The sequence below is a fragment of the Lepidochelys olivacea genome (assembly GCF_965140295.1).
Source record: "Lepidochelys olivacea isolate rLepOli2 genome assembly, chromosome: 1".
Classification (NCBI taxonomy): domain Eukaryota; kingdom Metazoa; phylum Chordata; order Testudines; family Cheloniidae; genus Lepidochelys; species Lepidochelys olivacea.
The window spans coordinates 329,313,044-329,325,554 of record NC_140411.1 but is presented as its reverse complement, the minus strand read 5'-3'; the positions used below and the strand labels follow the sequence as shown (position 1 = coordinate 329,325,554).

Sequence of the window (12,511 nt, the reverse complement as noted above, 5' to 3'; positions counted from 1 at the left end):
TGACTAGGTCAGAGGCTGCAGGTACATAGGAGGCTTGTGGCATGGACCAGTGAAACCGAGGGTAGAAACCACAGTTGGCATAAAAATGAGTCTGGGGGTTGATCAGTAGTTGGAATTACTGTACACAAATTTGGTGAAGGGAAGGAGGGTAATCCAGCCATGGTGATGATAATTCACAAAGCAATGGAGGTACTGCTCCAGAATTTGGTTCACTCGTTCAGTCTGCCTATCAGTCTGGGAGTGATAAACTGAGAAATTATACAGTTCAACATTCAGGAACTTGAACAATTCCTGCCAGAAGTGTGAAACAAACTGTAATCCTCGGGCAGTGGAATCAGAGCACCAATGGGTTTGGTGCAGGGTTTTTTTGTTCGAGCACAGACATCACAGGATTCAATGTAGGACTCAATGGATGAATGTAATTTTGGACACAAGAAATATCAAGAGACCAGCTTCAACATTTTCCAGTGGCTAAAATGGCCATCCAGGGATGAGTCATGGCATAGCTGGAGTATTGCTAGATGTGGTTCACCACTGGGGATATAGATCTGGTCCTTAAACATAAGAATTCCATTCTTGACAGAGAATTTCGGTTTAGGAGCTAAGTCATACCACTTGAAATAAGGTTTACTGCAAATGGATCATGGGGTAGGAGGGGCTTCACATGAGAAAGCAAGCCATTGTCCACCATCACACTGATGAAATGGCAAGCTTAAATACTATGGGACGTTCAGGAGCCATATTTTTCTTGTCCAGCTACTCACCCTTGTGGACAGTGCATTGGGTTTTCCATTCTGGGGAACAGGTCATGGTGAAATTGAACCTGGAGAAAAAAAGGACCACCAGATCTGAGGCTGGTTGAGAGCCTTTCCTGTTTGCAGGTACTCCAGGTTCTTATGGTCTGTATATTCCTGGGTCAGGAAACATGCACCTTTCTGAGAAGATGAAGATGCCATCTAGGTAGATCATCACGAACTAGCCTAAAACATCCCTGAAAATGTCCTTGACAAAGAGCTAGAATGTGGCTGGGGCATTGGAAAGACCAAAAGGCATAACCAGATAGTCAAAATTATCGTGACAGGTGTGCAATGCTGTCTTCAATTGGTTACCCTCCAAATAAGACTAGACTGTAAGCCTCACAAAGATCGAACTTGGTAAATACCTTTGTGGAACTGATTCTTTCCAACAGCTTGCTGATCAAAGACAAAGCATACTTGCTTTTGATGGTGATTTTGTCCAAGGCATGATAGTTCATGCAAAGGTACAAGGAGCCATTCTTCTTTTTTCATAAACAAAATTGGGCCCCAGAAGAAGATATGGATGGATGGCTGAAGATCATTGCAAGATTTGCATCAAGGTATTTCTGGTTCTGATAAGGAATAAATTTGTCCAAATGGAAGTTTAGCCCATTACTGGAGATCGATGGGGCAATTTTAGGGTCTACATGGGAGTAAAGTATCAGCATTCCTTTTATCAAATACATCAGCAAACTCTTGATATTTTGCAGGGATTAATGTGCCATTAACTCCTTTAATCTGCTGGTCTCAGAAGGCAGTAGGTTTCTCAGTGCTGGGTCTGTTTGGCCCGGACTCAGCTAGACATGATTTTTGGCAATAGCTCAACTCAAATCATAGCTTGAGCATCTTTCATAAAATGTGTGGATCGTGCACTGAGCGCCATGGAATATTGAGCATGGTCAGAGAGTGTGGTGACTTAATTAAATTAAAATGCAGAATCTCTTGGTGATCTTGGATTTCAGCCTGGAAGGGCATGGTTTATTGGACAACTGAACAAAAGGACAGCATGCTACCGTCAATCTTTACCACTAGATCTGGGGTGGGATTCCTTTGTACTGGCAGCTGATTAACCTTAGTGAATCCAGTATCCATGAAATTGCTAGAGGCACCAGAATTCACTAGCACAAGCTGGGTTCAATTCACCTCAGAGACGGAGAAAGACCTGCAGGTGCAGAGGATGACAGTTCATGGCTGCCAAGACACATATGGGCAGAAGAGGGGACTTTGTTGGAGAACTCAACTGTGAGGTTACATCCAGATGCAAACCCTCTAATGGGGCTGGACATGATTGTTTCCCTGGGTCTGCTGAAGGTCTGGATTTAAGGGGCACACAATGGCAAAGTAGGGCCCCCCCAGTACAAAAGGCTGTTCTGATGCCAATGCTCCTTCTCCTGATCAGTGAGGTGTCTTCACTTCACATCAGTCTGCATAGGCTCCAGTTCTAGGACAGCTCAAGGGGATGGCTGGAATGAAACAGGATGAGGCTGGAGTTGTGTGCACCTCTTCTTTCCTTGGCATCGTTCGAACAAATTACTCTTAATCTGGAGGCACAGTTCAATATACAAATCCAAACTAATGGGAGGTTTGACCTGTACCAATTCATTTTTCCTGTCATCGTTCAGACCCTGGAGTAAATGCTGAATCTATGCCACCACGTTCCACTCTTGTCAGCAACCAGATGCTGAAAACGAGCAGCATAGGTAGACACAGGCTGACAGTCCTGCTGGAGAAACAGCAGTGTGGCTTAGATGGTATGGGCGCAATTCAGATAATCAAATATTACAGAGAAGGTGTGGATGAACTTGTCAAAGTGACTGAGAATCAGGCTGGCCTGTTCCAGGAGTGGCTAGCTCTAGTCCAGGGTTTCACCAGTCAATAAATTGATAATAAGCCCCACCTTGGACTGATCATCAGGATACATTGCAGGACTCATCAGGAATAAAATCAGCACTGATTAAGAAAACCAGAACTTCTGGTGGTTCCCATCAAATCCTTCTGGCAGTGAAACCTTTGGGCTGTGTCCCAAAGATACCATGGCTGACGGTAATGGGGTTATCTGTGGCTGTGGGGATCTGTGAGTGGAGGAAGGCATTCTCCAGATGCAATTGGACAACTTGATCCTGAAGACTCTGGACCATCTCTGTGATCTCAGTGATAAACATAATTCCAGGGGTTTCCATCTCGGCTTCTGGAGTTGGGCACAAAAGGAGGCAGCCTACTCAAACTGTCAGAAACTGATAGATGATCAGTCCTCGTAGTTAAAGCAGCAGCAGTCATGACTAGTGGTTGGAACTGTGGCAGTCAGGACTAGTGGTCACCCTGGGGACTTAAGCCAGGGGTCAGAGCAGGAATTAAGAACGGGGTTGGAACAAGGCTGGAGCAGGACTAGGAGCTGTCTGTCAGAACCACCAAGTGGCAGGGGATACTCCTAGCGAGGTAGTGATGTTAAGCGGACTGGAGTGAGTGCTCTCACTGCCTATATCCCGGGCTTGGGGTCACCTGGTTAGACCTGCACCTGTGGAGTGGCTGAGCCCTGGCTGATTGATGAGGAGCCCTCAGGTAATCATGCTCAGGCATGAATCATCAGGCTCAGGCTGAGGGATGAGTCATCAGCACTCATCAGGTTCTGAGATGACTCATTACACTGACTAGGACTAGAACAGAATGCTGGGGTTTTTTTTGTCTTTTTGTTAAAAAAGAAAAAAAATTAAAAAGCTTCTCAGCCATTGTGCTGGAATCTCAACAAGCCAGCTATATCATTGTAATGCAAATGAGAGTGTTCAATGCAAATGTGATCTGCAGCAAGGCAAACAGTGCGGATTGGTTCCTTACCACAGCACAGTGGTAAATTGGATAGAAGTGATTGGAAGGAACCATATGAAAATGAACGTGACTGTCACATGGCTCTGAATAATAAGAGCTGTTACATATCTAGGTGTCTGTCTGGATTAAAGAAAATGTATTTAAACTAAACTCTTGGTTGCAAGAGCAGCGTTAACAGAAAAAACAGTCCCTCCCATACTTTTCGAAAGCTCTCCAAAACTACACTGCAGCTCAAGGTAACAACTGGCTTAAAAGGATTACTCCATTAAAAATGGTAATCAAGATTTTAAAAAGCCATGTTAATTAAAGAAAAAAGAATAAAAGGCGGAGTGTCAGCTGCATTCTCAGTGATAAAAAATTGGCTGTCCGGACAATTACCATTTGGCCACCTACTAAAACAAAAAGTGTAATATCAAAGATTTATATAAAAATAATTACTGGGGAAAAGCACCTTCAATTTGTCACAACTGTTTCTCAAATTTTATACTTTTTCTATGGCTCGAAATCTGTTTTTGGCTTCCTGATGATATTACCTTTGAGTCAGGTTAATGTCAAATTTAAGTTATTGTTATGGCATTACAGTTAGAAAAAAGGAAGAAATCATACTGATTCCCAAATGCAGAAAAAGGTACTGCAAGCAAAACACTCTCCTCTTTCTTACAGAATTTTTGTGATATATAATTTAAAATAATGCTGCCTTCTCTCCTGGTATTAAGGAAACTTGAGGACCCAATGCAAATTTGAGGCTGATCAAAATTATATTTGCTACGTTCTGAGATACTGTAATTACATTTACTCAATTATCCTGAAACTCTCATTCAGTCATTAGGTGTTGATTTGTTTATGAAGTCAGCAAACTGGCAGCTGTTTGTTTCTCATTAAGGCCTGTTCTTATGTAAATGTCTTTCATAAAATTGAAATAAATTTTCATCAGTGTTAGAAATGTTCAATTCACGTACAATATAATTTCAGAGAACAGGTGCATACATTTGATTTTCCCAATGCAATTAGATTCCTTATAACAGATTTTCTAATCCAACAGATCTCAGCTAAAACAGGGACCTTGTAAAACCATGATTAAGTGGATGCACTGCATTTACAGATGCATGTCAGTATAAAAATACCAGAAGATTAAAAAAGGTTTACGCCAAGGAGAGACACTGTTTAAATGACTCATTTGAAAAGGAAAATGATCCAGTCCCACGGTGAATATGCACCAACTCTAGTTCCTTTTTCAAAGCCTGAGCAAAAGGACTTTGCATTACAGGAAAAATTCATCTCTCAGAAAGTAGAGGCAGAACACAGAGCATCCCTGCACACCCTGGCTACAGCTCTGACTATCACCTTTGGCTTTGGGCCTTAGTAGAGGTTGTGGCTCCTACCTACACAAGACTCTGATTCAGAGGATCCATGTAGTTCACTGAACCAATGGCCAACACCAGTGGAATTGCATTTCTGTGGCCTCAGAGCAAATTTAAGGATTTGGTTCCAAGTAAGTAATAGAGATACTAGATTGACTGAATGGACTTACTGCTACATTTTCATCTCAGAAAACCTACAGAATTAATAGTTACAATAATAAAAATATATGTACATGAGGTCAAATGATAAAAAGAACTGCTGATTTATTTAAAATTTGTATTTATCAAGGGCTAAATTGTGCTTTCAAATACTAACATGGCCATATGGGGGAGTAAGGGTACCTCCCCACCTGGCTGCACTAGGGCTACCTAGAGCTTGGGTCCAGTCCTCAGTGCAACTAGGGGGTGAACAAGAGGTTGGGGAGAGATCAGAAGGCCCTGGAGTAGGTGATGCCATGGCTCAGCTACTCCCTCTATGCTGCATCTTAGAAAGGACTGACATATTCTCTCATCCTCTAGCAGAAGAGGGGCTTGGTACAGTTCCTCCCAGGGCTCTGCCCTGGGCTGTGCAGCTTTAATGGCTGCTAGACTAGCTGAAGATTAATAAGTCTGCTACAGCCTTGGCTAAGAGAGATAGGTCCTTTAGCTCATGCATCAAGCTTCCAAGGTCCCAGGTTTGGTGCTGGTCACGCCGATTGGGGTCTGTCGACATTACACAGTGATAATTTGTACCTTAATTTCATACAAAACTCTACTAACAGAAGGAAATCTTTTCAGACACAAGATAAATTGGGATATATTAATTATTTATGCATGGCATAAACCAGTAACTTCACTATTATTTCACTGCGACTCTTCCCTTTAAACATGTCTCCTAAATTGAAAATGGAATCATTTTCTTCTGTCATCATATATGTCTAGAAAACCTAAAATGAAAAAATGCCTGTATTAACATCACTTGCACATTTTACATTATAACTTTAGGTACTTTGTATGTCTTACTACTGAGTTTAAAAACAACTTATTTCGGACCTGAATTCTAAAAAGCGTGAAAAGCTTCTTGCAAGCTACTGAGTGCCCTTGGGCCTCCCAAATTTGACATCTGAGGCCACTCAGCACTCTGTAGGTTTGGGACTATTATAATCTAACTATTTGTTCATTGGCCTTTGAATGGTGATGTTTAGTATTTTCTGACCGATACTTTATACAAAATATGTAGAGACGTGCAGATGAAATGACTTTCAGCCAGCCTATGGAGAGTACAGAGTTAGGCCGATCGTGGCTCCCAGTGGCTGTGGTTCACTGCTCCAGGACAATGAGAGCTGCTGGAAGCAACGGCCAGTATGTCCCTCGGCCCGCGCTGCTTCCAGCGGCTCCTATTGTCCTGGAGCAGCGAACCGCGGCCACTGGGAGCCGCAATCGACTGAACCTGCGGATGCGGCAGGTAAACAAACTGGCCTGGCCCGCCAGGAGCTTTCCCTGCACAAGCGGCGGAACAAGTTTGGGAACCACTGCATTAAAGGATCAGAGTTTTAGTGTGTATTATGTCCTTTGAAAAAACACTTGATGTTCTTACCAATACTTCACAATCTAATCAGGTTAGGAAGATAGTCAATGATAAAGTATTGTATCTGGGCCAAATCCAGCAGCCGTTTCTCAGACAATACATCCATTGGCTTGAGAAAGGGCAGCAGGATTTGGCTTATTCCTTGTGATAAAAGTAAAGGTTAAGTGAATAATTACATCAAAATATGTAGTCTCTTACCAAGTTTTCTGTGGTAACAAGGCTGTAATTCTCCTCCACTGCATGAATTCACTAGAATGGTAGATACTTGCTGATGTAAACTCCTGACAGCTAGGCATACTTGGAAGGCATTCCTTAAAATAAAACATTTCAATATCAGGTTTAATCTGGAGGCAACATTAGGAACTGAATTCTTTCTGGAAGGTGAATCACATTCAGTGAATCCGGAGGTTGTGTGGTCCAGATGTCAGAGCAAAGAACTGAAAGCCAGAAGGATCCTAGGACGAGCCAAAGGCTTTCTTTGGTAACCTCATAATAGTAACAGTTTAGGATAGAAGAGACCATATGGCCCATTTACAGCAGGTCTGTCTAGCATTATTACCATGTGATGTTTTCTCCTCCATGTGGATGTCTAATTATATTTTTCAATATGTTCACAGACGCCTTTGGTATAATTCTCCAAAAACCCTTTAGTGTCCTTTTGCTGTCCTCCTGTATGTGATTCCTTCACATTCACCGGCAGTTTAGTCTACTAGCCTCCTTTTTACAATGTTATGCACCTCCTTCAACTCACCTCTTTTTATAGTGAAAATAAATGCAAGTTCATTATCTTTTCTGGTTCTTCTGTATCATTCCTGTAGTTGTTGACTACATCAGTGTCCAGTACTCTTGGGTGTGGTTTTGGTGTCACTATTATAGTACAGCACTCAAACAATATCTTCTAAATTGTTTGTTTCCCTTTTTATTTATACAAGTATTCAGTTTCCTCATTCTACTGCTGCTGAAAATTCACCTACTTGGTTTAACTTCCTGCCCATTATCATCTCTCCGAGAACTTTTTACTGTTCGCTGTTTTTCAGCATAACCCCTTTTTCTATTTTTCAGTATTACTCTCACTATTCTGTGCCATATTTCTTAGTAGAAAGAACAGGAAACTGGGAATCAGTACTCCTTGGTTCTTTTCCCAGCTCTGCCTCTGACTTGCTGTGTAATCTTGGCCAACTTAGTCAATGTTGCTGTGCCTCAGTTGATTTATATGTAAAATGGGTATAATACATTTCTACTTTACAAGTACGTCACAGGCTCGAAGACTACTTTATATAAATAACACTCAGATGTTTACTTGTAACTCTGTAGTAGGAGTTAAAACTTGGTTTGTTTTTGGTAATTATATATGTGTTAAAAGCTAAATTAAGAAATAATTAATAATATTTTGTCTTCATTTCATCTGAAGATCCCAATCCTGCAATGAGCTTTGCCCAGGTGCAGGGGTCCACCTACATGGAGCTCATTACAGTGTGGACTCTCAGACTGTGAGTTCTTTAAGGAAGGGACCTGACTTAAATGGAAAGCACCTAGCACATCTTGGGTGCTATATAACAAACAATAGAATCATAACTTGAAAGTACTTTTAGTGACTGAGAATATTTGTACCTAAAGTTTAAAGAAGCTCAATATATATTGTTTTTCAATCATCTTTAGAGAAATAGGAGAATCTAAAATCACACCAGCCATCCATTAAAAATATTAAAATACTGACCAAAAATCTCATAGCTCTGTTATGTGATTTTGAATACTTCTTCTTAAGAAAGAGGTTCCTTCTAGCAATTTTCCAAACATTTTCTCTGATTCATCTCTCATAAAAGGTCTGATAAACACAGTCTGATCATTTAGTGAGAAGCAAACAGAACTTTCAGACATTTTAATTAATTAGTGCTTTGTTTACTGGCTAGATTACCTCCTTGCAGCATACCACAAATAACCTCCACTCTTATCCTTTCATCATGTTAACACTTGGTGATGTGGGAAAAATGATTCAGCTGCAGGCTTTTCCTCTGAACTCAACTCAGTTGAGACAGGACAAGGACACTGAAAACTAAAGGGAATTGATCTCTCCTTAAAGAAAAGGACAAACTCCAAACACCTGCCAGTAGGATCTATGTGTAGAGACTATTACAGTTCTTTCCAAGTAGAAGTGACATGAACATCATTTAAGTACAGTATGTATTGCTTTGCTCTGAATACTATTTCAATCAATGAAACATTACTGAAGTGAGAATAATGCACTGTTTAAACCTTAGGCTACTGCCATTTATCTACTCTGCCCCCCAAAATAAAGTATCAAGACACAACATGACACAGAAAAACTTTTATATTACTCATGAAAAGTGCTGGATTGGAGTCCTGGATACTGAAATCCTCCCTGCATAACTGCAGGATCGGTACTGCACAGTACATGCTTCTCTAAAACTCCCTTAAACCTGCCATCTAGGGAGCTCAAGGATAAGATGTTAGTTTACTCTCTTGGCTAGTCAGAGTTTGGTCTCTCTGTTGACATGGACAACAAGGATGCAAATTAAGGACCAATGCAATAATCACACTTTTGTTACAGGAAAAGGATTGAGACATCAATTCACATAGGCAAATAACAAGCCAGAGGTGGTGTTCACTGTTGGTCACTATTACCCTGGGCTTGATTTGAACCAGTGACTTGAGGTAAGAGGCTTCATATATCATTACTAGTCCCCAGAAGGGATGTACTTTGGGTCTACAGAATGACTGAACATGAACGCAGAAAGAATTTATGCAAAACCACATTCTGGCAAATAGCAGCTATATCTTACTACAATAGTAGCATGAGAAAGGTGGGACTCACTATGCTGTAGTGGTCATAAGCATTCCCATTTTTTCCTCTATAAATTAATCCCTTTCTTCCACAATTTTGTATTTCAGACTTCCAGACAATGTTCTTGCAAATGTTATGAAAAGCAGGATGTCACTAAACATAAAAGTTACTAGCCAATCTGCCTTACCTCCTGAACAAGGTGCCAAGTCAGGCCGTGGTTGGTGGAGTACTCCAATTTCACCTGGTTGTCCATGTGAGGAGTAAACTGCTGGCCACAGCCCATCACCAAGTTGAACTGTATCATATATGAAGCTCCAATTTGCATGGACTGTGTTTCCACATAACGCATGCTAGAGGTTAATTTAGAATCTCCTGTAAAACTGAGAGATAAGGTAGAGAATCAGAATTCATTTCTGAAATAGCTCAAAAGGTAACATTCTGAAAGATTGTGGTATTAACTACAGCTTTACATCTGCAAACCTTTCATTCTGCAGACTACCACATAAGAAAGAGACCCAGGCATGGTCTTCACAGACCACTAGTAGACCCCTGACCCCAGTTTGAGAACCACTGAACTATAAGTTATTATGATATTTTTTGTGTTACAGTAGTGTCTGGGAACCCTAATCAAGTTTCAGGTATGCTACAGATAAGCAACAAAGAAGAAAGTCTCTGCTTCAGAGTGCTCACCATGTAGGTAAAGTAATTTCAGATGAATACTGGACAATGAAGATAACAAAACATGAATTTAGTTAAAATGTCTTTCTTACATATATTACTAGTTAGTGCATTTGAATACCATCACCTTGTGACAAAAGCACAGTTACTTTCTCCAATATACATTCCAGAACTAATATCCACAATGCATATTTGTATTGCATATCCTGCATTTATTCTGAGTGAATTAGCGGAGGGTTATATATATATATATATATATATATATATAGTTTGGCAAAATTTGAGATCAGTAAAGCAAAGTCACAATAGTTCAATTGAACAAAATAAAGACATTGAAAGTAGTAAGTCTGAGTAAGTATCTGAAGATCCCCTATCCATGTTAGTTGAGAAGTCCTCCTTCCTGAAACTGATGGGTGTATGCACCCCATTCCTGGAATTTAAAATGAAAGCCTCTCCCCCCAACCCAAGTGTGAAACTTGACTGTGTGAACTACTGCAGGATTCGTTGTTAAACCCTTTAAGTTGATCTCTGATCTCAGAGAAAACTTCACCTCTTCGTTAATGCTGGTACATAGACCAGAAAAAATTCTTACAAGAGAATCTTGGTTTATCTAACTCGCAGGTCATTACTAAAATGAAATTCCAAAAGAAGTGTCCTATAGGAAAGGAGGATAGTCTGTGTCTATGATTGTCCAAGCAAAGCTTTTTTTCACTTGGAGGAAGTTGCAATATGGACTCATGGAGTCCTTTATCACCCACAAATTGCCTCCAGCTAAACAACAGTAGCATTAAAGATATGATATCTACCTCCTTTCCCACTACTTTCCGCTACAATTCTCCAGTGTACCTGTTTCCAGCTGGACTCTACTGCTAGTATAGTTAATGCGTTCTTTGTGTGGGGAAACATGCAGTTGGAATACATTTGAAGATGTTATAGAAAGATAGACTAATGTACCTAGTACAAAAATAAATAGAAAGAGACCTACATGAAGTGTATTTAAAAACACTGTTTTATAAATATTAGTTGTGAACTGATTTCTAGTTATGTATATAATTACAGATGAGCAGGCAGAGAAAAAGCCAATACCCACATGTACCCTCAAAATAATCATTCTACCTGCAAGCACTCTGAACTAATTGGTACTTCTGGGAATTATATCACAACGAATGTCAGCCAATCGTCTTTGTAAATTGTGATAGGATTTGCAGATTTACTACACTTTCAAGGCCAGTACTTCCAGGAATAATAGAAAGCCACATATAACTGAGTGATAAGGCTAAAGTGACCTAGAATATTAACATAACAGCCAGACTCCAAACTCCCATATTGGGCCCAATCTTGCTCCAACTGAAGAAAACAGAAGTGTTAGCATTTTACATCCCCTTGTGTCTGATATACATAGATAATCCCTAACTATATCATCATATTATATTTTAATTATATTTAACTGATGCTTAAAATAAAAGGAATAGTCTCCAATGAAATACAAGCAAAATCTCAATCGTGTATAATGCACTCACATTGTAAGGATTTGTCCAGTCAGTTTTACTTCTTACTGATTGTGAATCTGGCCCATTATGACAATCTCCCTCCCAGCACAGCACAGCCATTTCCTCTCCCTTATGGGCTAAATCATAGTTTCATGATCTGGCCCAATATGATTTATTCATATGCAGCTAGTTTAATTTACACCTATGGGAATATCCCAAAGAAAAGGCTTTAAGTTAAGTTTGATAACTACCTCCAGTTAAACAAACAAAGGTGAATGAATATTAGAGTTCATATTATGCTCTCACTATAATAAAAAAAATATGGGCTTAATCATGCCTGTATATGACCATTCTGCAAAAAAGAAGCGTGCAACTTATTTGTTTTTGAAAGTGAAACTCTCTGCACTCAGTGTATTCCTGGATCTCTTCCGTATGTTGAATCTACTTACTATTATAAAATATATGACTCAGATGTCAAACAGGTTATAAACAGCAAATTTAGATAGTTTGTTATATATAATCACAAAAAACCTCAAACAATAAAAGCAAATATTCCTAAAATAAAATTGGGGATTATTGGGGAAACTTTCCCAAAACTGTAAGCAGAAATAGTTCCAGATTTATAGATTCCGAGCCAGAAATGAAAGCCTCACAGACAATTAGAGGCAATCTTCTCTCCACTGAAAATGTGCTTTCGGATGACATGCTGTAAAATGATTTATTTCATATTGACTATAGTTTTTCTAATGAAAAAGCAATTGTCAGAGTATTCTCAGGAGAACACTCTCAGTGCTACAGCAACCCATGCTCATGGAAAGTCATGAGTTAGAAAATGAGAACCAAATGGACTCTCAGCTGGGAAAAGCCAACAATAATTAATTTAACTACCAGCCATTTGTACAGACTTGTTATAAGTTTAAAAATTTCCCTCGAGAGAAACAAGGTCAGTGGAGGGCATAGTTCATATCTTACAATGAGCCTGAAGAATACTT

The 12,511-nt window shown here is 39.9% G+C and overlaps 1 protein-coding gene across 1 annotated transcript in view; it reads right to left on the bottom strand.

Annotated features, from left to right (window-relative positions):
• Positions 1-12,511, bottom strand: part of RELN (reelin) — a 451,858-nt gene that overhangs the window by 117,277 nt on the left and 322,070 nt on the right. The window contains exons 21-22 of the mRNA XM_084611658.1: positions 9,539-9,731; positions 6,747-6,859 (exon numbers count right to left, since the gene is read on the bottom strand). Coding sequence (XP_084467784.1) covers positions 6,747-6,859; positions 9,539-9,731 — 306 coding nt within the window. The remainder of the gene's footprint in view (positions 1-6,746; positions 6,860-9,538; positions 9,732-12,511) is intronic.